We start from the raw sequence: 27,207 nt of genomic DNA, 5'->3' as shown, positions 1-27,207 counted from the left end.
CTGAGGTCTCTTATTCTTCCCTAAGCTAAGATAGGGTTGGGGTTAGGGACAGGGGAGAAGAGGCCCCGGGGAGGGGGGTGGGGAGCTCATCGTTGGGGGTGCCTCAACGACTCCCTTGGGGCTGAGGTCCTTATTCTAGCAACGACTCTGGTTATGTGGAACAGAGACCCACCGGAGTTAGTTCAAAGAAAGGAGGAGCAGATTACAAGGGACCCTGAAGATGAAAAATCAAGAATGCCTGGGCCTCAAAAGAACTGAAACTGGCCACAAGGTCTCTCCCTTCTCCTCTCTGGGCCTCACGGGCTCTCTTCCTCTTGACAATATTTGTATCTGTGTTCTTTTCCTCGGTTTCTCTTCAGATTTCCTTGGTTTCCCTGCAAAAGTGGCTGCAGCCCCAACACTGTATCAAGACTCACCAATAGCTGACAATACTCTGCATCTCTTAGTTCCAGTTTTCAAGCAAAAGGGTCTGATTGGCTCAGCTTGGCTTACAGAGGGAGGCCTTGGTCCATTCATCAATAGCCAGACCAGGTACTGATATGTGGGCCTGTGAGCAGAGCAGTTTCCCCAGAAGGGAGCTAATGGCAGCCAACAATGGACTTTGTTTCTCCCTCTGTCCAATGGAAAGCAGCACAGAGCCCAAATGAGTGGATAGTGGGGAGTGAAGAGAAAAGCCAAGAGCCAAGATTATAATTAGGCCATATGGTGCCCTTTTGAGCAAATTACGAAAAGCCACCCCTTCTGAGTGTAAACAGCCTCCTAAGTATACAGCTGGGCCAGTGGATGGCACCTTTGGCCTAATGAGAAAAGTATACCCCTTCTTCTGAACAAATACAGCCTTGTCATGCCATGGTACACAGCTTGGCAAGTGGAACAAATCCTGGATTTCAGTCTCACCTGCCCTGCTGGTCAAGGATGTTGTGTAGTGTGTAACCTGCTCCACCATCCACAGGAGCTCAGCCCAGGCCCTGAGACCTCCCTGGGATGCAGTTAGTGTTGACGTGTTTTTCTTAGAATTTTCCCTCTCGTCCTCCTTCCTCTGCCCTGTAATGGCCAGAGAGGCACTGTTTGTTGTTGCAGGTAGTTGGGGGCAGTGGCAGCTGGAGGTGCCTGCTTTGTCCTGAAACGCTCAATTGCATTAACAAGGATTTTTGCATTAACAAGGATTTTCTCAAGGACGCTTGGAGGGGGCCAGCTTCCTTGGCAGGAAGCAATTAGGACAGAGGAAGGAGGTTGACCTGGCCTCAGGGCAGCCATGAACCCAGAAGGTGACTCAGGAGCCTGAGAACTTGGGGCTGCTATTCCCAGCTGAAGCCTCACTGGGGGGATGGGGAGTTTTATTCCCTGCCTACCTTGGGGTGCACAAGTCCTGGGTTCCCATCTCTTAAGAACTTCCCCCTCTGGCCTTCATCACCTCTGACCCAGGTTGATCTACCTCCTGCTTTCAGCCTTACCCTCTGTGCCATCCAGCTGTCCCTAAGAAACCAGAATGTTTTCCCTAAAGTGCAAGTCTGGACCATGTCAATTCTTGAAAATCTCCCCTCTTTCCTCAGTGTGATAAGCTCCTTAAAAGTCCCTCAAGGCCCGGCATGATCTGCCTGCCACCTGCTGACCTCTGAAGCCTGTTTTTCCCCCACGCCCCTCCTTCCCCCTGCATTTGAGTCATCCCGTATTGTCCTCCATTTTCCTTAAGGCCTCTCTCATGTTTCTGTGGTTGGACACAAGCCATTGCCTCTGCCTGGGCCACCCATTCCCTGTCTCAATGATGTCTCTCTCAGTGAAGCCCTCTGAAGCCTCAAACAGTTGACCCTTCATGTGGACACAGTCCATCATAGTTACCAAACAGCTTTCTGTTTGATTCCGGGTCAGCTGAGCCAAGCACATGTTTAAGTTCCCTTTTGTTTTGTTTTTTTTTTTTAAAGGCAAGGAAATGAAAGTTCAGGGAATGGTAAGGCTGCAACGTGAACTCAGGTCTTCTAACGTCAAGGTTACTGTTTATTGTGCTTTCTGTGTGGGGGGGGGTCGGGGGGTCAGGAGAAGGGTGAAGGGGGGCTTCATGGAGTAGGTGGCTTCTTGCCCCAGGTCTTGCTAAAGACCAGCCAACAGGACCAGGCATGCTGGGTTAAGGCTGCTCAGGAGAGCAGTTCAAGTGCGGGGATCCTGGATTTACGTGCAAAGGGGTGTGTTCCCAGTTTATTCATCTGCAGAAGAGCTGGACCCTGAGGGGAAGTGCTGGCCAAAGTGCAGGAATGCAGAGAGCCAGGGAATCCCTGCATGAAGCCAGTGGTCAGGGTGTGAAAAAGAAGACAGAGACGATGGCCAGAAGCCAAAAAGGGTGGAAAGAAGGATCTAGGATTGAGTTCCAACCCTTCCAAAGAGGGATCTAGGGAAAGTTCTTAAAGGAACTGAAGCCGGAGTCAGACAGAATCCTTAGAGGCCTACTCATGTCTGTATGAGTAAGAGGACTGGATTAGTTGAGGCTTTTGGTTTGGGGGGAACAAAAGCCAATTCAAACAAGCTCAGGTGTAAAGGGAGGCTTGTTGGCTCCTGTAACTGGGAATTCCAGCACTGATGGATCCAGAGGCTCCATGTTGCAGCCTCTCTCCCTCTCTGCTTCTGCTTTCTGTCTCTGTGACCTCACTGTCCACTCCAGATGGGCTCCTCTCATGTGCTTTAACCTGCCACGGGGAAAGATGGGTTCCTAGCTCACATTGTCCCAAATTAATAATCCCAGAGAAGAAAAAGCCAAATTCCCAGCAACCCTATATAAGAATGCAGGAGAGTGGCGCAGCTGTGGTCGCATGCCCATTCTTTGTTCAATCACTGTGTCCAGGGAAATAGCGTTTTCCAATTGGTCAGGTCTAGCTCACATGCTTACTCCTGTGACCGAGGAGGCAGGGAGGTAGGGCCCATTAGTACAATTGACCCTTGAACAATGCGGGGCTTAAAGGCACTGACCACCCTCTACCAACAAGCATTCGACAATACACGTATAAATTTTGACTCCTCCAAAACTTAACTACTAATAGCCTACTGTTGGCTGGAAACCTCAATAACATAAACAGTCAAATAACACATATTTCGTATGTTATATGCGTTACACACGGTATTCTTATAGTAGAGTAAGCTAGAGAAACATGGCTTTAAAAAATCATAAAGAAAACATTTATAGCACTCTCTCTATATTTATTGAAAAAAATCTGCATTTAAGTGAACTCATGTACTTCGTACCCATGTCTTACAAGTGTCAACTGTAGAAGAAGAAGGTGGGAAAGGTTGCTAGTCAGACAAAATCAATAGCTGCCAACTTTTGAGGGGCATTTGTTGACAGGGTGTGGAGCATCTCATGGAGACTGAGAGATGGACAGTATCGTCTGGCCTCATTTGGGGCTTGGGAAACCATCTGGACCGGTGGCAGCTCCCTATCAGGGTAGCATGGTTTCTCTTTCATGGGGTCCCTGCTGCCCTCTGCACATCTTTCCCCATCTTTTTTTTTTTTTTTCCAACGTTTATTTATTTTTGGGACAGAGAGAGACAGAGCATGAACGGGGGAGGGGCAGAGAGAGAGGGAGACACAGAATCGGAAACAGGCTCCAGGCTCTGAGCCATCAGCCCAGAGCCCGACGCGGGGCTCGAACTCACGGACCGCGAGATCGTGACCTGGCTAAAGTCGGACGCTTAACCGACTGCGCCACCCAGGCGCCCCACTTTCCCCATCTTTATCTGCTGATCGGCTCATTCTGCTTAGAGTTTCTAACCCCATTTAGCTTTATGTGGCACACAGCTGCAACTTGCTAAGGCTCATCTAGGTCTCTGTGTCAAAGCCACACTGCCAAAGGGCAGTCAGACTGGAGTTTGAGGCCATCCATGGAAACAATCTATCAAGTCTGGAGAAGGGCAAGTCTAAAGTACTTACCCCAATCCTAAAAGCTTTGATTATTTCCCCCTTCCTCCCACACAAGGTTTGGTTGGTTCCCTCCAGGACCTGGGAATATCCTTTTATTTTGTGCCCCCTTCCAGCCAGACACCCTCCAGGCTAAGCCAGTATGTTCTCCTCCTGCTCCCACACACCTGTGCTGACTTCTAGGCTCACACAGAGATGCCCCTTGTCTGCTTCCTGACCTGTGCCTTGGGATAGGTGGCACAAGTGGCTGCACCCTAGGCTCTGCACCAAGGGAAGACAGTGCCCTGGAACTCCAGGGTGGTGGTCCAATCGTCTTTGGTTCCCAAACTCCTTTTCTACTCTTCCTCCTTTCAGTCACTCCATAGCCTGTGACTAACCACCCCAAGCTCTGCAGGTGGAACCTGTGAACCCGCGCCCTCTGCTGGCCCTCAAGGGGGCAGCAAGAACCTGGGTTCAGAGTCCCCGGGTGTCTCCCGTGCCTGAGTCCCCCGCCAGGCTGAGGGGACCTGGTCTTACCAGGGACTTTAAAGACCCTTTCGCCTTGGTTGAGAATAGCTGCCCAGCTGGGCCCTCTATTGTGTGCCCGGCTAGGAGCAGAGTCCTGCTCCTGGACGGAGCTGTCCATCCACCACCACCCCCTCTCCCTCCTCAGAATAGACTAGGGTCTGGGAGAAGGGGACGTCAATCGGATCCCCAGGGCCCTGGCACCAGAGGGGAAAGAGGCGGGTTAGCTTTTGGCAGGGTGGACGGGGCGGGGGGGGGGGGGGGGGGGGGGGGGGGGATCGGTCTAGCTTTTCATTTTCTTCTTTGGGGATCACCATCCTGGGAAAAAAGTTGTGAGGCCTCTCCTTTCTGGGTGCCCTTGAGCACCAGTGAAGAACACGATCCCCGAAATCCGGAATCCGCAGCAGCCCGCAAGCCCAGCTTTAGGGCCCCTCCCCCTGGGAGTCCCAGAGGCCAAACCCTCCCTAGTGCCCCCTTCCCGCCGCCATTCATTCCTGGACTCCGCTGCCACCCAGGACACATCCCACAAAGAGCAACGCGAGGGCAGCGAGGAGGGCGAATTTAGCCACCCTCCCTCCCGCCCCCCGCCTCCCCGCGGGCTAGCGCGCGCACACTCCCCGCCGCGGCCCGCCCCCTTCTCACGCCCGGGACGCGCCTCCCTGCTGCAGCCCAGCCCCGCCAGCGCCGCGTCCCCGCCGCCGCCTGCTCCCGCCGGCCGGGTCGCAGCCGGATCATGGAACTCGGGGACCCCCGCGAGCCCCGCGAGCCCCGCGAGCCCAGGCCAGGGGCAGAGACCGCGGCGGCCCCGCGATGGGAGGAAACCAAGACTTTCTACGACAACCTCGCGCCCAAGAAGAAACCCAAATCGGTAACATCAGGGCCTGGGTACGGAGGAGGGCTGGGGAAGGGTTACCGGGGGAGGGTCGTAAGCCCCCTAGAGAGGGGCCCGTGGCGGCCCTCCGGGAGGGGAGGCGGCTCCTCAGCACCAGAATGCGCCGGGCAGTTGGCGCTGGCTCACGTTTATTTTGGGAGCTCCGCGCCGGTGTTGATGTTGTTTTAACCGGCGCTCGGGTTCCACGCCAGGACCCCCTCCCCCATGCTGTCATCAGGGCCCAGCTCCTCTGACAGCGGGCGGCCAGGGGCGCGCGGACAGCAGCACTTGTTGGCAAAACGGGTCTGCGGCGCCTACCGAAGCGCCCCGGGCTCGGGTAACCTGACACTGGAAACCCGGCTCCTCGCTGTGCGCTCAGGTCCCTGCGATCTGGGCACCGGGCCCCGGACCCGAGCGCCTGCGTTCGGACTCTGGCTCAAGGCCCTGCGCCCTGGGCTCAGCGTGCTGCGCTGCCCGCGTCCTAAGCTGCACTGGGATCTTCGCTCTGTGTTCAGGGCTCCCGACGCTGGACTCCGCCGCACAGCTCCGGGCTCTGCTCCCATCGCAGTAGTCACCAACATCCCCGTGCCCCCCATGGTGGTCCCAGCCCTCTGATACTCACACAGAGGAGAGAGCTCCTCTCCCCATAGGACAGATTCGCCTTGGCGTTGCTCATCCCTGCTTCCCAGATCTCACAGCTTGGGAAGGGGACTGAACGGAGGTTGGCCCAGAGGCATCCTCTAAACAGCACCTGCCTGACCTTAAAGCATCCTGCTGCTTCCCTCCGGCCTTCCCCAGGAGGCCCACCCTGTCAACAGTCATTTCCTGCAGCACCTCTAGGCCCTCCCTGCTCAGCAGTGGGGATTGAGAGATGAACTGGGTTGAGTCCCTGCCTCAGGAGCTCACAGTGCACTGAGGGAGACCCTGGACACAGTGAGAGCTCAGATAAAAGACCCTACAAGGTGCCTGGGATGGGGGGAGAGGGAGCATAGGGGAGCAAGTGATGGCCCACGAACGAAGGCTTTGTAGAGGGGGTATCTGAGCTCACCTTAAAGCCTGAGTAGACAGCATTTCCCAGGCAGACAGGAAAACAGGACGGGCAAAAGGCTTGGGGATGTCTTTGAGTGGGAGAATACAGGATCTTTGGGAGATACATCAGAGCGATGCCAGAGACCCACATGGGGCCTTGAGTGCCATATTAAGGAGCCTGGGTATTCAGTGGGTTAGGGGTTTTAAAACTAGGTTCCATTGGGGCCCCATGTTTCTGGGGGTCTGCTTATATGCAGATCAAATTTATTTTCATTTTCCTTCCAACTTCCTTTTTAACAATTAAAATGTGTAATAAAGCTCAGTTCCCTCAAATGTGTTATGTGGAAGTCTTAGCACCTTGGATACCACCAATATATTAACTTATGCTACAGGTTCTTTTTTTTCTTTTTTCTTTTTTAGCAAAACTCAGAATAAAGCTTTCCCTGTGAACTGCTTAATAGAAGATTATCTTGAAATTGCTGGCAATTACTATTGCTGAGTATCTTGAGACTTGTAGTTTAAAACAATACAAATATTTTTTTTTTTTTTTTTTTTTTTTTTTTTTTTTTACCATTTGCAACTGCTTATTGGTGTGACTCAGGACTTTCTCAATACTGTGCAAAAACCAACAAACACAGAAACAAATAACTAGATGATGAAGCGTAAGTCTGCATTGGCAGCCTAACCCCCAGTTTCAAATTTATCACCTGTACAACTGTGCCATTTCCATTGGTTGACATTATAATATATCATGTGCATGTAATACATTTGAATCAAATAGTAAATTAGTAAAATAAATTTATACTCATAAGCTATAGTAATATCTGATTTACATATTGGGGTTCTGCCCAGGAGTTCATTGAAATAAAAGTTTAATCTTCTTTTTAAAAAGTATGACAACGATTAGTGTGCTATTGCAGGATTTTTCAGCAAGGGATTAACTTGGTCCCATTTCATTTTAGCAAGATTGTTCTGGGGCTGTGTGGGAGACGGCTGGGAGAGGGTGAGTCTGGCAGCAGGCAGACCAGCGAGGAGGCTGGTCCCTGCCTGAGGAGGAAGTTTGACTAATGTCATGGCATGGCCCAGGGGATGGAGACTGGGACTGGGGTCGTGTGTGGAGCTCACCAATGTATCTCCTCCGTGGAACCAGGGAGCTCAGGTCCAGTTGTCAGTCATGACCCCTGATGCCTCATGGTCCTCTGGGAGGCCAGGACCTGGCGGCCTCCCAGCCCCCTGCTCCTTCCTGTAGCAGCCTCCCCTCCCAAAGGCTATTTTGGGGGCTTTAGGCCTCCTGGGCCCCATTAGAGCTTATTCTCATTCCCGGGGGGCTTGAGTGAAATATTTAAGCCCTGAAAGCCCATAGGAGCCCCTCACCTCATGGGGTCAGAGAACTCCTCGGTCCAGACCTAGCTTGTCACTCTCTCTTCCAGCAGCTCTTCTCCCAGCATGACTTTTTAGAAATAACAGCTTTTGGCTGCGTTCCTCTCTTGGGCCCAACAGGCAGAATCTTGTCATTCTAAATGAGAGCTCCGCTGGCAGGCTGGGTGGGGCCGCCTTTCCTGCATTATCCCCCCTCACCGGCCCCCCAGCGCCCACCCGTGAAAGGCAGAGAGAACTGGCAGGACTGTGGCTCCCGGGAGCCCAGTGTTCTCGGGCTGAATCCCTGGTCTGGGAGAAGGGTTGCTCTGACCCAATTCCCGGTCTGGAATCTGGACTTCCTTCTGCATTCTGGAGGAACTGTTCCCAGGTATGCCTGACAACACGTGAAGGGGTGGCCTTCCTCTGCAACCGGGTCCAGGGGCCTCTCCAAGTGCTTGGCTTCTCCCCAGCTCTGGTCAGCCCTTCACCTGTCCCTTCAGCTCTGCCTAAAGCCTGGAGAGGCCACTCTCTCTGTATCTCTCACAGCAGTTCATGCCCTCTGGGCCCTAAGAACCTATCCCACTTGTACAGTGTCAAAGCAGATGGAGCTGGCAGAAGGGTCCTGCCCTGGGGACCCTCCATTCTGAGGAGAAAGAGAGCCCTGCCCATAGGAACCTCCACCTTGGGGCATGGTGTTCCCTCATCATTTCTCTCAAATCTGTAAGGGGAAGTCTGTGTGGGCCAAGGGTCCCAAGGAAGTGGCTGACATGGAAGGGGTTGGGGTCATCTGGGAGCAATCAAGGAGGAGTTTATGGGGGGAGGTGCTGCTGTGTGGACAGAGGCCAAGTTAGAGACCAGAGACTTGGGATCTTACATATCTGCCTCTGCCTTGACTTTGCTGTGTGACCTAGAGTAATACTCTGCCCCTCTCTGAGTCTACTCCCCCATTTATAAGAGAAGAAAGGCAACTGGGATGTTTTTCCTGGGATGGGATGGGGTCTGAATAGCTCAGCCAGAGGGGACCCAGAATGCAGTAGTCTGGCAGGGACTGTGGGACAGCAAGTGAGGAGCGAGACCTTGGCTGGCTGCCTGGTTTGGAGCGGCTGACTTGGGAACCTGCCTGAAGGGGCTGAGAGGGCAGCTGGCTGTCTGTCCTTGAAGGGGTGATGGGCCTGTCCCTGGGGGCAGGAAGCCCAGGGGGTGGAGCAAGCTCAGGCCCTGTCCTGAAGCCCAGCAGGTTTCCTGGGTTTGTAAGAGTGGTCTCCCCACTCTCCCTATCCCACCCTCACCATCCCTGGCCAGGCCTCTATCACCGCTTTCCTGTTGGTCTTTTAACTTTACCTTTTTTCCTTGAAAGCTCACAGTTGCCAAGGAGATTGGGAGGTACCCAACCCATGATCAGGGGGTGCTTGGCAACTGGGAGAGGCACTTGGGTTGAGTCCCAGAGAAGAGGCACCTGTCTTGTCACTGCCTTTCCCCGGCCCTGCTGGCCACAGACACCATCTTGGTTGGGGTAAAAGTCAAATGCAAACTGAGGTTTACCACATGAGCTCGGGGAACTCTTTGGTCTTCTGTTACTACTTTGAGGTTTAGAGCTCCATTAGCCACTCGCCATTCATAGCCACTGAGATTTACAATGATTAAAACTCAATGCAGTTAAAAATCCAGTTCCCCAGTCTCACTAGTCACATTTCAAGTTGCTCCGTAGCCACACGTAGCCACACAGACAGCACTGAACGTGTCTATTATCACAGAAAGTTCTACTGGACAATGCTGTTCTAAAGGATGGCACAGATCTCTGCCTTGGGGGTAGATCATAAGCTCCATGGGAGCGAGGATCATGCCTGTATTGTTTCCTGCCATGTCTCCAGCACGGTGCCTGTCACATGGTAATTGCTCAATGTTGTCAACTGATTGGGACCCAGGCTTGACTCCAGAGGGAAGCAATGGGGTTGAGCACATGGCCCACAGTGCTGGCAGCAGCAGGTCAGAATCTGAGGCCCATTTATGAGTGTTACTCTCACCTTGCACCTGTGTTTCCTCATCTATAAAGTGGGAATCACAGTTCCAGGAATGCTCAGGCCACACAGATGTGCTGGGACTCTGGGTGCGTGTGCACCCACAGGCAAACACCCGCATTCTAATCCTCCCCGCGGATTATAAAGGGTCCAGCTGCTGTCTGTGGTGGCACCCCTCTCCCCATTCCATTGCAGGTGGTGAGGGAGCTCTGAGGCCCTCCCAGGCCCCGACAGAGGCCTTCTAGCACCTGCCCCCTCTTCTGGGCTCATCTCCACCCACACCTGCCCTGGTCTCTGCTCACCTTTGTGAATGCACTGTGCACGTGTTCACCTCCTATGCCTCCCTTCACCTGACTCCTCCTTCTGGGCTCCATGCAAATAACTCCTCTCCTGTGGCAGCCTACTGTGAACCCCTGTCATCAAAACTCTGCTTTCACCTGTGTTCTATTACTCATTCTAACCCCCTTTTGTGTCTCTGTTTACCTGCTTTTCTTCCCTACTAGCCCGTGACTCTGAGGGTAGGAGCCAAGTCACTACCAGGGCCACTCCCAGGCAGAGCCCAGGGTCCTGGCACAAAGGACCAGTTAATGGTTGTAAAATTTGCATCAACCAAAAAAAATATTCTCTGAGCACCTACCATATGTCAAGCAATCTGAGCAGATCGAGGTACTGCGCTGGAATGTCCAGTTCGCATTAAGTTTGTCGTGGCAAATACTGTTTCTCGTTGAAACAGATTACTTGAGCATTGCAAATTTACCGAGCACCTGCTGTGTGCTAGGCACAGTTTTAAGCACTCTAGATACAGTAAATAAACAAGATAGTCCTGGTTCTTGCTCCCTCAGAATTTAAGCATGGTTCCTGTTTCCTCCCCAGATCTGTCTAGAAATGGAAATCGTTAAATGAAGGCTGCACTAAATTTGATTAAAAAAGGAAATCTATGGGAGGGGTAGCAAGCCCAGGACTAGGAGCAAGGAGTGACTTCCTGCAGGCAACATGCAGTTTGAGATCTGCAGGCTGGGTAGAAATTGGCCACATGGAGGGGCGCCTGGGTGGTTCAGTAGGTTAAGGATTTGACTTTGGCTGAGGTCATGATTGCTTGGTTTGTGTGTCGGGCTCTGTGCTGACAGCTTGGAGCCTGGAGCCTGCTTTGGATTCTGTGTCTCCCTCTCTCTGCCCCTCCCCCTCTCATGTTCTCTCTCTCTCTCTCTCTCTCTCTCTCTCTCTCTCTCAAAAATAAATAAACACTAAAAAAGAAGTTAGCTAGATGGAGTCAAGGAAAGAGCAGATCAGGCAGAGGGGACAACACATGCAAAGGCTCAGAGACAGAAGGGTATGTTCGGACATGAGAAAGGTCAGACTGAACAAAGTGGGATAACAGGAAGGTGACAGTGGAGAGAGATAGGGGTCTGTCTCAAAGGGCTTTCTACTCCATACTCAAGGCTATGGAACAGAACTTAAGAAGAGTGGGTACCACTGAAAGGGGGAGGGGCATCATCAGATGTGAACTTGAGAAACATCCCCTGACAACAATATGGATGACCTGGGGTGGGAGATGGTGATGGGCTCGACTTTGGCAGGGAAGACGCAAAGAAGTAGATGGATTCTATACAGTTGACGGGTTTTGGTGATTGATTAATTGATTGATTGATTGGTGGGGGAGGGGGAATTGAGGAACAGGGAGGAGCTGAGGTTGACATCTCAGCTCTGACCTTAGTGTTGAGTCCATGGTGGTGCTGAGAATGAGACGAGGAGGTGGGTGGGGGATCAGGTTTGGAGGTGCAAGGGGTGGTGGGAATTCAGCTTTGGGCACGTTGAGTTTGAGTGTCTGTTGGTCAACTGGGCAGTTAGATGTAGAAGTCTGGAGCTCGGGAGAAAGATACGGGCTGGAGATAAATTTTCTTATGTAACTGCTACGTTTCTGGGCACCATTTCTTCCTAAGGGGCATATAGCTCTCATCTGGTAATGGAACCCATCAGGAGACCATCTTGGGCATCAATACTCTGGCTACATACACTGTATTCATTTTTCTGTTGTGTCCAGATAGCTGACTAGATTGCAGACTGCCCGAGGGCATATCCCTCCCACCAGATCATGCTCCTTGGTGGGGAGCCACCATCTCCCTCAGTTCCTGGCTGGGTCCCGCATGGAGGGGGTCCTGACCCAGGTCTGCCCCTGCCCAAGGCAGAGGCTTCTTAGGGCAGAGACGGGGCCTGGGTCTTCTCCCTGCCCCAGTACCCAGGGAAGCTGGCATATGCGACCTGCCTCAGGGAGTGTGAGTAACAGCCCTCCTCCTGCACCTGCACAGCCCAAGCCTCAGAATGCCGTCACCATTGCTGTGTCCTCCCGAGCCTTGTTCCGCATGGACGAGGAGCAGCGCATCTACACGGAGCAGGGCGTGGAGGAGTATGTGCGCTACCAGCTGGAACATGAGAACGAGCCCTTCAGCCCCGGGCCAGCCTTCCCCTTCGTGAAGGTGGGTGCCATGTAGTGCTTTTGTGGGGATCAGAAAAAGCACTCCTAGGTGTTTGAGTAAGGAAAGCCACCCCCCTCCCCACCACCCCCGGGCAGATGCCAGCCCACGGGAACTTGGCTTGGCAAGGGGACAGAGCCATTGTGGGAAGAAGCCTCCCCATCCTCTGCGCTAATGCAGCCCCGCTCCAGGTAACTAGCTTGGTGAGTGGAAATGGACTGGATTTCAGCCTCCACTCACCCTTTTAGTGAGGCGCCCCTGTGCAGCCATCAACCAGCATGATGTGAGGTTAGGATGAGACAGTCCAAGTCCACTGTTCTCACCCCTGGCCAGTCCCTGACCTCCCCTCTCCCACTCTCCCACCATTAGATTTCAGCTGACCCCCCTCCTCCCCAGCCCTGGCTACCAACTCCAGATATCATTCCCCGGGGCTCTGAGCAAGAGGGTCCTCTCTCCCATCCAGGCTCTGGAGGCTGTGAACAGGCGGCTGCGGGAGCTGTACCCCGATAGTGAGGACATCTTTGACATTGTCCTCGTGACCAACAACCACGCTCAAGTGGGTGTCCGTCTCATCAACAGTATCAACCACTACGGTGAGCATCAGGGGCTTGGCCATGGGACACCCTTACTAGAGGCTTGGGGATAGGGCCACACTTCTGCAGGAGGAAGGTGATACCAACTGGAACCTGAGCCCAGGCGTATGCTGGTAAGCTGCGTCTTTAAGAAAACAAAACAAACAAACAAACAAACAAACAAACAAAAACTCTGATTGCCATCTTAGGGCATAAATATTCCCACCATGGCTGATTTCAAGTTGTCAACAGTTGAACAATCTAACTGGCTCAAAAAAAAAAAATCTCTGAATGCTTAACATTAGGCTCTTGCAAGCTGGTACAAGCCAGCTCCGGTACACCACTGCACAGGCCACCCTGCCTATGCATTGGGCAGGGCACTTGCTGCCTCCGTGCCTCAGTTTCTCTGTCTGCAGTGGGGCTCACAGGCCTCACAAGGCTGCTAGGTGAAGTAGGTGCAGTTGTCAGAGAGAAGGGACTTTGTGTCTTAGTCCAAACTCTTGACTGGAAGTAATAGATCCTCCAGGGCTAGCTTTATAAGTTTACAAGTTCTTGTTTTAAGCAACCAACAGAACTTCGGTGGCATTTTTAAAATCCTAACTTCAAATCGCTGGGAGCGATGATATTCAAAATATTTAAGTGCCCTAGGACGTAAGCACCTAGTAAACAGGAGACACCATCTACAGTACTGGAGCACGGCCTTCAAGGGCTCCTGCTGCACCAGGCATTAGCCCTTCCATTGTGGATTGTCCCTCATAGGGGCTAGGGTAGCGATGGAATAACTCAGTGGGCTCAGACAGCCTCTTAACCAACCACCAAATCTTTTACAGCCTCCGCACACAGGGGCAGGGAGTCACTATCAGCCCAGGCTTGGAGAGGATCTGATTGGCCCAGCTTGGGTCAGGTGTCTGCCCCTATCCAATCAGCTATGGCCAGGAGGGCCAGGCTTGGCTGGGGACCCACTTTTGTAGTACTGTGACTACCTGGCAAGAAGATACTACCCTGAGCCAGGCAGTCACTCCTGGTTGCCCATCCATGTTACATGAATGAAGGATGGAGGGGCTCAGAGAGAGGAATGGTGACGTAAAATCATTCAGAGAATCCCTCTGCTGCCCCACCACCACTCAGAACCAATATGGCACCCACTGGACACCAAGGGACCACTCTGAGACCCTGAGGGTTGACTCGGGCATCACCTGGGTATTCTCTACCTCCTCCCCAGACCTGTTCATTGAGCGGTTCTGCATGACAGGTGGGAATAGCCCCATCTGCTACCTCAAGGCCTATCACACCAACCTCTACCTGTCAGCTGATGCGGAAAAAGTGCGGGAAGCCATTGATGAAGGTGAGTCAAACTGGGAAGGGAGACTATGGGGGAGTCTGACAGAGGGGTTTCGGGGGGTGCGGGGCCTGGTCCTAAAGCTCTGAGCAGGTGCTAAGGGTTACCATGGTAACTGGAAAGGAAGTACCTTCCTTAATTCCTATGACCTGTACTCCCTTCTAAGAACCCTCCGGGTCAGTAGTTCTGATTCCTGTGTGACCATGAGCAGCCTCCGCCCCTCGCAGGGCCAGTGGGGAAGAAGGTCAGTATCTAGAACATCCTGAGCACTGTGGTCTGGGAAATGGCTGGCGTTGCAGCAGCTGGCCTGGCCGTGCCGAGGTGAAGTTAGGAGACACAGCTGCAGGTTCTGACGAAGAGAATTTCCCAGAGTCCATGTGTCTCTCTCAAGTGGCAGTTTGGGGTGGCATCCACAGTCTCGGCCCTCCTGACAGGGTGCACATCCCCCTTGCTCGTGGAAGAAAACGGGCCCACAGGGGAGGAAGGACTGTCCTCCTGCCTGAGACAGCTCCTCAGGCTGAACACTACTGGTGGGTTTCTCTATCAACCAACAACATATCCACTTTCCTCTTCTTTCATGCTGTCTCCTGCCTAGAAGCCTGGCCTCTTTCCCACTGATGCCTCACTCTTTTGAGTTGCTTTGGGCTCCAAGAGTCTTTCTTTAACCAGAAACCGGAAGTGATTTCCCTAGGCAGATGTCACACCCTCTGGTTGGGGCCTTGGCACTGGCCTGCATGTGTGTCTCTATATGTCTGTAATTTGAGCTCAGGCTAGCAAGCAGGGGATGGTCAGGAGGGAGGCCCTGCCCAGAGTCGGGTGGTCCTGGTTCATCTTGGCTCCAGTGTTGCAGGTGCTGAGAAGGTGCCTGGCCTGATGCCCAGGACCTGGTCCTACTTAGAGCATCCTCAGGCTGCTGAAGGGAGCCTGGCACTGCTCTCTCCTCGCAGAGCTCTGCCCTGGTCCAGCCTCTGTGAGCCTAGATTCCCAAGAGCAGGGCTGAAGCAGCCTTTGGAGAGATGGCAGCTAGAGAACAGATCCCCAGGCCTCCAGCCTCTTAGCGCTGGCTCTCTGCTGTCCAGTGCTGCTCTGGTCTGGGGCCAGGGCTCCCACAGGCATCCCTGACCCCTGGAGAAGCCCAGGCTTGCAGAGATTCTATGTTCACAGTCACATAGCATTGGGACTGCCCTTGATGGTCGCCCATGTTGCTTTAAGGAGGCCTGAGTGGGGCATACCTGGTGGTCACTGTGGCAGTGGACTGGGGGTGCCTATAGGCTTCAGCCTGGAATCTCAGCTCCAGACAGAGCTCAGACACCCTTAACTCTACCTTGGTCCAGAGAAGGTGAGAGACTTTGCCAGAATCAACAGGAGAGGGTAACTGAGGCCAAGCCCAGGTTGGGGCTCCTTCCCAGCCCCTAGCGAGTCAACATCAGGTGCCTGTAAGGAGCTCCTAGAAGGACAAAAGTGACCTGGGGGGCCCTTCCTTCCGGTCAGGACTGACATTCAGCTGGTCCATACCAGCATGACCTTACTAGATATTAAAGAACTGAAATGTCTCCCTACTGATTGATAAACAGCTGCTTCCCTGCGTTCTCTGAATGACCCCTGTTTCCTGCTGCCCCCACCCCAGACCTTCCCACACAGCAGCAACTAAAAGGAAACCCTGACCTGGACCAGCGCCCTCAAAGTCCTACTCAGAGCAAAAGTCACTGTCCATTTTTATTGGCCAGTTTTTAAATATTCTGAAAATGAGCCCTCATTAGCCTTGCTCTGAGTCCTGGGTGAGGCCAGTGGGACATGAACAGCCTGAGATAGTGGTCTCCTGGCCCCAGGCAGCTGAAGCAGGTGTCAGGGCACCCTTCCCCCCCCCATTGCCTAGATGAAAGCAGACAACGCTTGCCTCTCTCTGCCCAGGGATTGCAGCCGCCACCATCTTCAGCCCCAGCAGGGATGTGGCTGTATCCCAGAGTCAGCTGCGCGTGGCCTTCGATGGGGATGCTGTGCTCTTCTCCGATGAGTCGGAGCGCATCGTCAAGGCCCATGGGCTGGACAGGTTCTTCGAGCATGAGAAGGCCCACGAGAACAAACCTTTGGCTCAGGTGCTCCACACACTCCCCAGAACCCCTGAGAGGGGCAAGGAGGGTCCCCAGAACTTGCCCTTGGCTGGAACTTTGAGCCCAGAACCAAACCCCAAGCTCAGCCCAGAATCCAACTGGGTCCCCTCAACCAGGCCTCCAGCCCTCATCCCTCTCACCTGACCCCTGGCTCCCCTCAATGAACCCCATCTACCTCAGTGCAATCCCACCCCCCTTTTGAAGCCCCCGTTCTCTAAGTTCCCCTGCCCTCTCTGAAGCTTACCTCCTCTCTTCAAAGGCCTCACCCTCTCCCCAGAGCTGCCATCTTCTCTCTGGAGCCTTTGTTCCTTCTCTGAAATTCCCTCACCCCTCTGAGTAGTCTCCCAGGTCCTCAGGAAGCTCCCATTTACCTCACTGGAGAAAAGGAAAAGCTGGACGGCTCCTCAGGGGGCAGGAGATCCAGACGAGGGTGGGGTCTGCAGCAGCCTACCTGCTTTGGGCCACACCGGCCCTCCCACCTCCTGCCATCTATCCCTTGGCCCGGAGGCTCAGGGGCCCTCCCATGGCTTGGAGTCTCCCCGAGACTGTGCCCTGGAGCCTGTGAAAACCCCCTGGGGTTAGAGGTGTTGGGATTCTCAGACCCCCTGGGAGCTCCTATTTGCGCTTTTAACAAAAATCTCGTTACTCAATAATCCCAGAACCTCTTTCTCCAGAGCTCAGCAGGCTTTCTGTAGTTGTGGCCCCCCGGATAGTCATCCAACTTGCATTCTTTTGGGATTCCTCTGAAATCCCCGGGAATCCAGGGCAGGACAGTTTTACCACTAAGTGGTAGGCAGAGTCCCAGGAGAACACTGCTTGCCAGTGACCCCTGTTTCACTGGCTCACCCAGCCAGTGAGGGGTCTCCAAGATTAGAAGCCCACAGGCCCTCATCTCCAGCTGCTGTTGCGATTTCCCTCTTCATCAGCATCTGGTTCTTTATTCACACATCCTCATTAAGCTTTGTTGTCCTAGGCACAGTAGAGAGTAAATCCTTTCCCTGACCCTAGAGAGCTGGAACACAACACCCTGAGCCACCTGTGCCCAATGGGTAGGGCCGATATTCAGCAGGTACCCATTGGTCTGTCTGTCCCAGTTATTTGCAGCTGGAGTCCATTCTGACTGGAGGGTGCCCATGCCATAGTTACTAAGTATTTTTAATATCCTCCCTGCTGATGAGCACAGAAGGCCACACTTACACAGCTGCAGGACAGACACCCATGTACCTGGTGGGCACATGGATGGACATACAGAGTAACAGTTGCTCTGGTATGGTTATTCTGACACAGACATCCCTAATCACAGCAGTGTGGAGACCAGACCAGTATAGGTACCTACAGTCCCCTTGATGCACACAGTGGCCCTAGCAGGCATAGCAGAAGTGGGAGATTTGGGGATCCCGAGAAGCTTTCCTGTCCCAAACAACAAGACACTCGTGCTTTAGGAAGGAGCCCAGCTAGAGGGGGGAGGGGGCAAATGTTTGGGAGACGGACGAGCTCACAGTGTTCCCTTGCCTTCTTGTAGGGCCCCTTGAAGGGCTTTCTAGAGGCACTGGGTAGGCTGCAGAAGAAGTTCTACTCCAAGGGCCTGAGGCTGGAGTGTCCAATCCGCACCTACTTGGTGACGGCACGCAGCGCGGCCAGTTCTGGGGCCCGGGCTCTCAAGACCCTGCGCAGCTGGGGCCTGGAGACAGACGAAGCCCTGTTCCTTGCGGGAGCGCCCAAGGGCCCCCTCCTTGAGAAGATCCGCCCACACATCTTCTTCGACGACCAGATGTTCCATGTGGCTGGGGCTCAGGAGATGGGCACAGTGGCCGCCCACGTGCCTTACGGCGTGGCACAGACACCCCAGCAGGCTGCACCTGCGAAGCAGGCCCCGTCTGCACAGTAGCTGAGCCGCCAGCTCCAGGCACAGCCCCCTGTCATATACTTCACCATGTCGTCCAGTGGACCCTTCTAGTTCCTCACCACTCTGTCCTACACGACTGCTCCCATCTCCACGAGTGAGGGACTGGTGGGGAATTATGCGGACTGAGCCAAAATTCTCACCAGCCCCTCTTTCGGGCAAACACTGTGCCATGATTCCGGCAAGGAGAGGAAGACTGCAGAGTAGCTGGGTTGCAGAGAAAGTTGAGGGAACGAGGGCGGCAGGTCAGAGGAGCCAGGGTGGGGCCTGGTCAGAGGAGCCAGGTAAGAAGGGAAGGGGCCTGGGATGAAAACCAGCTCAGTGGGATGCAAGGAACATGGCTTTGAGAGAGAAGGCATCTGGCTTCCAAGCTCCGTCCTGGCATTAGCTGTCTGACTTCGGGTAAGTCCCTCCCTTTCATGGCCCTCAGTTCCCCCATCTTGTAGGTGGTTTTCAAAGTCTCCTTCAGCTCAAGAAGCTTGGTTTAATAAGATTGCCCTGTGATAGGGCCGCTGCTAGTCCGTATGGTACATTTGTTCAATTAGAGAAGAGCACTGTCTCTAGAATGAATTTCAAAAAGACGGCCCTTCCTGGGGGCTGGCCCAGACCCACACTGGGGTCCATGCCTTGCTCGGCAGCATGTAGCCTGTTTTTCAGCCCCCACTGGCTCCTCAGGCCAAGGGCCTTTGTCAGATGGGCAAAATGCACAATTGTCTGCAGCAACCCTACCTCTACTGCCACACGTTTGGAAACCACTGGACAAGATGACCCATCTGCTCCCTGTGATCCTCCACTCTGAGTCATGCACCAGGGGTCAGCTGCCAGGGCAGGGTTCGCGGAAGGAGAGAGGAGCCAATTTAACCAGCGCGCAAGCTCTCCCTCCACCAGCAGGGGGCACTGCAAGCTCTCCCAGGGCGAGCGGTGGTGGCAGCCTGCCCGGTGCTCCCTTTGCTTTTGCTTTCAGCCAAATTTCCTTTTGTTCCTGCCTCCCAACCCCCTCAACTCAGCCCCCCCTCCTCCCTCAATGACCGCATCTTGCTGTGCTGCCAAGCAGCTCCGCCAGTGGGGGAAGAGGTGGGGTTTGGGGTTCACTGTTGTGGACCCAAATGCAGAGGAAGAAAGCTCAGGGGCTAAAGGGGGAGGTAGTCCTGCCTGCGTGGGAGGGAAGGCCCACCCCGGGTGACGTGAGAAGGTCGGCTCTGAGACAGTGACCAGCTAGAGAGCAAGGAGCTGAAGTGTGTGCACTAGCAAGATTCTCCAGCTATGGGACTGCGAGCGGAAGTACCGAGCTCTCTGTCACTGGGATGCTGTGCAAGGGACTCCAGGATGAAGTGACCTCCCCCTGCAGCGCCCCAGTGGATCCTCCACCCTTGCAGGAGCCTCTGCAGCCCCTTTGTCACCACTTCCCGCGGAGAACTCTCACTCCTTGATGAGTCAGCCTCCTCCTTTGCAGACGAGCCTGGCTCTCGCTATGAAGGGAGCGTGGGGACACCGAGAACTTGTCCCTCAGGAAGACCCAGAAAGGGTGAGCAGCTGTCTGTGTGAGCGACTGATTGCCTGGCTCCGAGAAGAATCCCAGCGTGAGCAAGCACTCCGTGAAGCAAGCCACAGGAACCATCATAGGGACAGGAGCCTGGAGGTGTGTGCAGGAGGGTTGGACGGCTTATGAGGGTGGGAAAAGGGTGTGAAGGGCCACGTGGGGCCTGACCTTCTGACCTTTGTCATTTTGAGGACTCGGCTCAGAGTCCGAATGGGTAATGGTTCTGGGCAGTGTAGGGCAGGGTAGTAGTTGCAGAAAGATAATCCAGGATGGAGAAAAAAGTGGGAAGACAGAGGTGGTTCTTAAAATGTGCAACAGTTGGGGCCAGAAGAGAAGTGCTGGGTCTGATTTTCACTCTGTCGGGGGCTGCAGGGAAACTGGGGGGTGGGGGGTAGGTCTAGACCTTGCTAAGTGCTTGGGGCAGACTCCACCAATGACTGCCTTATCACAGGAGGGGCAGGATTCTTCTGGCCAACAGAGGACGCCTCAGGGCAGAGGGTCTGGTTTTTGAGCTCCTCCCTCTGCTCCAAGCCCAGAGATAGTAAGACCTAAGAACAGCCTGCAGGAAAGACAGTGAGAGAGGGAGTTATCTTTGATCCTGACTAGACCACAAAAGGGCCTCTGTCCTCCCCCCATCAGAATCACCCCCTTGGATGAGCCTCTAGGGCTCACAGAGCCAGCCACAGCCATAAGCAGCCTGCAAAGCTGGGCACAGCCGAGGTTCATGGAATAGTATCAGGCTGGATGACCAGGGCAGACATGTATATTAGGTAGCAGATGGCGCCTAATTAAGATAAACCCCAGGGCTTCTGGGAACCAAGAGGTCCTGCTTCCAGAACCTAGTGATAAACAGCCCTGATTCTTCTAAGTCTCTCAGGAAGCAGAAAAATATGATGCTGGAAGCAGAAAGATAAGGTGTAGTAAAAGTCGTGATTTCACTGGAGCCACCAGTAATAGACATGGATAGCCCTGGGCAGTGAGCGACACTGGGGTCCAATTCTATTATTAAAACCCTAAATGAGCATCTCAGGCCTGGAAAACAGCCTTCAGTGGCTACAGTCAAAGGCCAGAATCCTGGAGGCAGGCAAGGCAGCAGCCAGACACACGTTCTGATTGTTTCCAGTGGCGAGGAGGAGCTCCGGGGCAAGGAACATCCTTGATTGTCTCACCAGGCAAATTAAAAAGGCAGCTGAGCACCAAAGCCCCCACTGGACTGCAGCACTGGGGCAGAGGGGCCACAGCTCCTGAAATGCTGGACCCCTGTAAGCCAACAGTCCCGCTCCCTGACAAGTCCTGTGGAACACTTCCCAGGAAGTGCTTGCCAACATAAGTCCCAGACCCAGTGGAAACTGCCACTGAACAGAACAACAAGCCCTGTTCTATGCACCGAGCCTGTTAAGATCAATGCAGAACTCCTCCCTCCTTTTCCTGAGTGCCCAATCAGAATGGTGGGGATGGTGGCAGAAAATCCCAGAAGAAATCAAAACCAGCAAGAAGTTCAAACCCACGGTGGATCTGGCATTACAATGATATTCAACTGGTGTAACTGGTGTCCACCAGTACACCAAACTGGTGATAAAGGTATTGAAATACCTCCATAACAGTTAGTAAATAGCACTGGCCAGAGCCCAAGTGACCTTCCATGGCCTCAGCTGCCCTGGCCATCTTCCACTGTGACAACGCCATCTTCCCACAGTTCAGCCAGAGGGGCGTCCAGGAGGCTGCACCAGCACAATGGCCATCATCCACTCGACTTAGAGACAGTAACCTGCCCAAAGTCACGCAGCTAGTAAGTGGCCGCACTGGTCCTCAAGCGCATGTCTGTTTATTGGGACCCAGGCTTTTAGCCATTCTGCCATCCAGCCCAGACAGCATAGAGGTGGCCAGAGAAGCTTCATGACAAAGTGGGTACATGTTTGTTGCGGTTTCCTAAATAGCTAAGAGGGATTTAAATTAGAGCCAAACGTTTGTAGAACTCCTGAAGCACCTCCAGACATCCCCCCCGCCCCCCCCCCCACCCCGCCTGCCGCCACCCTTCCCTGGAACCCAGCTTGAAGACCTTTGTATTGGGCTAATGAAGGGTTTGGCAAATTATGGGTCACACCTAGCTCACCACCTATTCTTGTAAAGAAACTTCTATTGGAACACAGCCATGCCCGTTGGTTCACATATGTCTATGGCTGCGTTTGCACACAACAGCAGAGTTGACTTCTTTCAACAGAGAACAAGGAGCTGAAAATATTTATCTGACCCTGGGCTAAGGCAAACATCTCCAGTCTGCCCCATACTGGGAGAGACCAGCTCACATCCACCTAAGCAGTGGAGTTAGATGCTGGTTTTACTGCCAGAAAGGGGAACATGGGGGTGGGGGTTCCATGCCCATCAATGAGCATCATTAGGGTTGCAGAAAATTTCAGGCCCCACCCAGCTAAGTGCCTTGACGTTGACTGCAACCGACTCTTGGCATTTGAGGGTTTTAGATTTCAAGTTTTGACTATTTTCAAGTGACCCATGGCCTGTTGTAATTTGAAGTGTTGTTGATGCGCAAATTTGACTTGAACGTGCCCTCCTAAACGGACGGGTGAGGAGCAGGGAGCGGGACCCCTGGTGAGGGCTGAGCCCAGATGGCTGTCCAACACCTGACCAACATGGCTTTGTAAGTTTGTCATAGCCCTCATGGGGCCTCTCGGGAAGTGACAAGTGCTGGTAGATGGATGGGTTTCGCTAAATATTAGTGTTGGATAAAGCAAAGTGCCCAATGTTGACTTCAGCACTCTGATCTGACAGGTCATTTGCCAGCTTTCTGTGGAAGCAAAACAAGTTCTTCATGAAGAGTTTCAGTGAGGGCTTTAGCTGGTGCAGATGTTACTGATCAAGCAAGAGATAAAACTCCAGCAAAAGTCAGAGCGGCAATTGTCTTGTGCTATGCGGGTGTGAGCGACAAACACACATACCCTCGCGGTGGAATTGTGCATCACGAGAAATCTAGGACCCTGCAGGTTTAGGAACTTACCACGGTTGCAGAATCCACTGCGAGAATGGCAAGTGTGGAAGTGGTCCCACCTGTAGACATCACTGTTCCATCATGATACTCTTCTCCCATATGCCCAGACTTGGCCTCAGAAGCCTTCTCAACCCAGCCTTCCAGGCGGCCCCTACCAGTGAGTTAGAGTTGGCATGAAAGATGAAACCCTATTTTGACTTCCCTGTTGGTGTTGGGCATTGCTTTCCAGAGGGCATTCAAGGCCCTGAATGTTCATTTTCTGATGCTGTGGTACAACTCAGGACACCGGGGTCTCACCCCACTAGGGCAGAACACAAAGAGGAGGGGGGATGGCATCCTGGGGCTGGTGGCTTCCCTGGATCCCGTGCCTGGGAAACTACTGGGTTTCACCATTTTGAGGCAAAGTACAATACCCCGTCCCGCCAGAAGATGGCACTACAGGCCAGAGTTGGTGGTTTTATTCAGGGGTTGATTTTTCTCTCCTGGGTTAGTTGGTGCTGTGCGAGATTCCTGCAGGAAAGGACTGAAAATTTCCTGTGTGACAAGCTGATTGCTCTTACCAGCAACCACTGTGATTGTGTGTTTGGACACATTCATCTGAGTGTGTACAACAGGATAAAAACTGCATGTATGTTTGTTTATGTGAGCGTGTAATGGGTCAGATATATCTGCTGACAACTGTGTGTGTGTGTGTGTGTGTGTGTGTGTGTGGACAGTGGACAGGATGGTTATCTCTGTTAACTAAGGATCCTGGGCCCCCATACTATGGCCAGTCCTGTTTCCTGGGACTGCTTCTGGCCATTCCCATCATCTCATGGGCATTTGCACATGTGCAGCATGGGGGCCACTTATCTTTCTTGCCAGCTTCCAGACTCTGGCCAACAAGATCTTGACTTATAATCCTCTACCTCCCAGTCCTACACCCTGCAGTCTTGGGAAAGAAGTGGTAGAATCTGTGCTAGGACACCCCTTTGGACTGCATTTGCCTCACCATTTCCACTTATTTCTTTTCTCCCCCTAATAGTCCCAGGGTTAACACGTACAGTTGGGCAGATTGTATACTGCACGAATCCAGATGGTGTCATTCACACTATGACATGAGTGGAGCTTTCTTAACACCTGCAAAACCTGCCAACCTCACGCAGCTGTCCTGGTCATCTCATGGTCATGGCCAGAAAAGCTACCTTCTTCCCTGCTCCCCTGGTCCAGCCCGATCTAGGCTGGGATTCCTTTCTCTGCTTGGGTGTTCTAGTCTGGCCCAGAAATGACTAACTCTTGGCCTTGATCAGGAAGTATCTCCCCAAAGCCTTTGGGATTGAAATGATGAAAGTGAAATATGGCTGGCAACTTTTCAGTTATTCATCTTCTTAGGATTAGAGGTCCCTGTAAGACAAATGAAAGTTCTACAGACTGGGGTTACTGCCTCCCATACTCCTGGATTGTGGGTGAAAATGTCTCCGTGGGCCCACTGTTAAGATGGGTCCACCATGGAATTAGGATAAAGGCCTCAAGGCTAAGCTTGTAGCTTCCACCAGGTAGAAAATCATGAGGTCACCACGGACTGGGTGTCTGGGCCTGGTCACAAGGGCCTCCACGGACCAGGCAGGAAACATAAATGAGAGAAGAGAGGCAGAGTCTTTAGTGAAAGGGAGCGTGCATATGCTGTTGTCTGACACGGTTTCTGCCACATGGGAATGTGTGCTGGTGTGGCCAGATATCCCCACCCCGTTTTTCAAGAGAAGCTAAAAATCTGGACTTTTAAATGTTGGCAACTCTTGTGAATTTGGAAAGCACTGCACAAGCCAAACAAAACACATCCTGTAGGCTCAAGCCAGCCCTGGAGTCGCCTGTCTGCATCTTCTGGCCCAGGCCCAGTGAACTGGGTTCTTCAGAACCGACTAACTGAGCATGTAAGGGTATTTCACTCAGGCTCCCAGAGTTTAGGATCTTTAAGAGACCTCAGAGATAACCTAGTTCATCCCTGTGTGTTTTAAACTGTGTGCATATCAAGTACTTTATTAGCATGTGTATCTTTAGCTTCTGGTTTCTACTTAAAAAGCATCTCAGTCCCCTTTCCCCCCCCCCCAATATAGAACAAGATTTAAAGTGAAGCCTTATACATAGTGTGCTTGTATCTACCTGACTGAAGCCCTATTTATATCTTTATAGGTCTATTTATATCTTTGGCAAACATGGGCTGCCCTGGTCTTCCTTACAACCTAACCTCCTTGGGTTGTTTTTTATGGTAAATCTCCTAAGTGCCTCCTTAAACGGTTGGAGCATGCGCTTCGTTATCTATGTGAGTTCCCTTGTCTGAGGAGGGGGTGAGACAGCTCATACATTTTCAGCTCAGCCCCTCTATGGTCTGCCACCAGCCCTCCCTGGGCCCCAGCTCTGTCGGGCTCACAGCATTTACCCAGTCACGTGATACAGGGTGCTGTGTGCTTGTCGGTGTGGATCCCTCTCATTCCTCATGCTGGTCCTATACCTGAATCTTACAACATGAGCTTCTGCCTCATAAAAGCCATTCAAATAAATAGATGACTTTTAAAATAAATTTCTATTGTCTTCTTTCCCTTCGTCACAATTATATTTACTAACTGGTCCTCTTAAGAAATGCCAGTGGCATTTCATGCAGTGAGCAGGCCTGAGATCAGTTCCATCCAGGTACCAGTGTCTCTCTGTAGACCTTCCCCCACATGAAGACCACCCTGAGGGGAGATTCTGCAGCCTGAACCCATCAGAAGGCACGCTTTTCCTGATAGAGCTCTTGGCTCAATGGACTCAGTGTTCCCATCTGGAACTACCAAGGGAGGGTGGAATGGGGTAGGAGGAAGAAGAGGAGATAAGAGAGGGTGTGAGATGGAGGAGGAAGGGCATGACTCAGACTCTTGCCTCAGCCTTCACATTTCTTTCCCCCTACTCCTCAACCCCCTCCACAGCCCCCTTGACACGGGGCCAATACCTCTCCACCATTCTGTCCACCACCCTCATTTCTGCTGCCACTCGACTTCCCCTCTGCTGAGGTCCTGTCAAGACTCATTCCAAATACAACTTCCTCAACTAGGCTCTCTCAAAACCCAGGATATCACAAGGGATGGATCACTTTCTCCCTTGCATCCTAGATAGGCCCATAGTTCTTTCTTCCATATCCCAAAGGAGAATCTCCCGCTTCATTTTGGGGTCCCCCAGCCCTAAGTGGGTGTCAATAAATGTGCCTATAATTGAACAGTCAAATTCAGGTCTGTTAGGACTGGGCCAGCTGTTTGCAGCCAATGTCATTTCGGAACTGGTTGTAAAATATTTTGAATATCCCTCTTAAAAAGATCACCAAAGGATCACCCATCTGGGTAGGAAACCAAAGGCATGGAAGTCTTGTGGCACATTAGTTATCTATTGCTTTGTAACAAATTATGCCAATTAATTTAGCAGATTGGAGCAACAAACAATTATTATCTCACGGTCTCTTTGGGGCCAGAGTCTAGGATCAGCTTAGCTGGGTGGTTCTTGCTTAGAGTGTCTCAGGAGGTTGTGGTCATGCTGTTGGCTGGGACTGAAGTCACCTGAAGACTTGTCAAGGGCTGGATGATCTGCTTCCAAGGTGGATCACTCACATGGCTATAGGCAGGTAGGCTTAGTTCCTTGCCATGGGATTGCCCAGGTGTCCTCATGATATAGCTATGGCTTCTTCCAGAGTAATCCAAGAGAGAGCAAGGCAAACTTACTTTAAAAGACTGTCTTTTAAGACCCAGCCTCAGAAGTGACATATCATCACTTCTACCATGTGCTATTGGTCACCCAGACCAACCTGATACAGTGTGGGAGGGAAGTACACAAGGGTGTCAACACCAGGAAGTGGAGATAATCGGGGGCCATCCTGGAGGTTGAGTCCCACATACCATTATACCCATCAGCCTGGTATAACTGGGGACCTCCAAGTTTATCTTAGCCATTTCACTGCCTCCAAGCAAGACTAGGCCCAACTGTACCTCCTTGATTCTCCAGCCTGAAGTTCTCCACCTTCCCAGCCGACCAGGGATAAAGAGAAATGTGACTCCTCATCCACTTCCTTCCTCACACCTCCCATCCAGCAGGTTCCTTGAGGGGTCCTGAGGTTACCTACTTGGGAACGTCATGGAAATTTTGTGTTCTGAGATGTCTCCATCTCATTGTGAAGTTTTTATAATGTCCATAAGGCCAGCGGTACCAGAGTTGTTTATCCTGGTTGTCGCTGATGGGCCATGTCTAAGGTGAGGGAAAGGGCAGGGTGCAGAGGGGTGGTGGGAGAGCTGGTGGTCCAACATCTCCACCTGCCCAGGCCTTGAGCAAACAGACTGAACTCTCTGGTGCCCTAACTGAATCCTCCACCTTCTGACAGGATCTTGGGCTGGATTTGGGAGCAAAATCCCTACAACATGGAAGAGGTGTAACTGTGCCTTGGAACAATGGGATGGAGAAATCAGGCACATAATTCTATCTCCTCTGTTGTGCCCTCACTTTTCAACCTGCAAAGCTGAAAGACCTGAGGGCTGAGACTGAGAACTAACTGTTCTACCTCTTTGCCTTTCTTTCCTTTTCCTTA

The 27,207-nt window shown here is 52.6% G+C and overlaps 1 protein-coding gene across 3 annotated transcripts; it reads left to right on the top strand.

Moving 5' to 3' along the window:
- The first annotated feature begins 4,974 nt into the window (after nucleotides 1-4,974).
- On the top strand, nucleotides 4,975-25,182 carry NT5C1A (5'-nucleotidase, cytosolic IA). Of its 3 annotated transcripts, none has more exons than XR_005788493.1 (7): nucleotides 4,975-5,276; nucleotides 11,992-12,159; nucleotides 12,620-12,749; nucleotides 13,951-14,073; nucleotides 15,979-16,163; nucleotides 17,701-18,483; nucleotides 22,409-25,182. XR_005788493.1 is itself a non-coding variant. In XM_040469753.1 (6 exons), exons 1-6 carry the CDS (start codon nucleotides 5,142-5,144, stop codon nucleotides 18,064-18,066), a joined length of 1,107 nt encoding a protein of 368 aa, XP_040325687.1. In that variant the 5' UTR covers nucleotides 4,975-5,141; the 3' UTR covers nucleotides 18,067-25,182. The 3 variants fall into 3 exon arrangements, 1 of the variants encoding a protein (XP_040325687.1); XR_005788492.1 differs by having other exon boundaries at nucleotides 17,701-19,720; XM_040469753.1 differs by having other exon boundaries at nucleotides 17,701-25,182.
- Nucleotides 25,183-27,207: the final 2,025 nt, after the last annotated feature.

This window comes from Herpailurus yagouaroundi, unplaced genomic scaffold (genome assembly GCF_014898765.1).
Source record: "Herpailurus yagouaroundi ecotype Mexico unplaced genomic scaffold, PumYag 77, whole genome shotgun sequence".
Lineage (NCBI taxonomy): Eukaryota > Metazoa > Chordata > Mammalia > Carnivora > Felidae > Herpailurus > Herpailurus yagouaroundi.
This window is presented reverse-complemented; position numbering and strand designations above follow the sequence as displayed.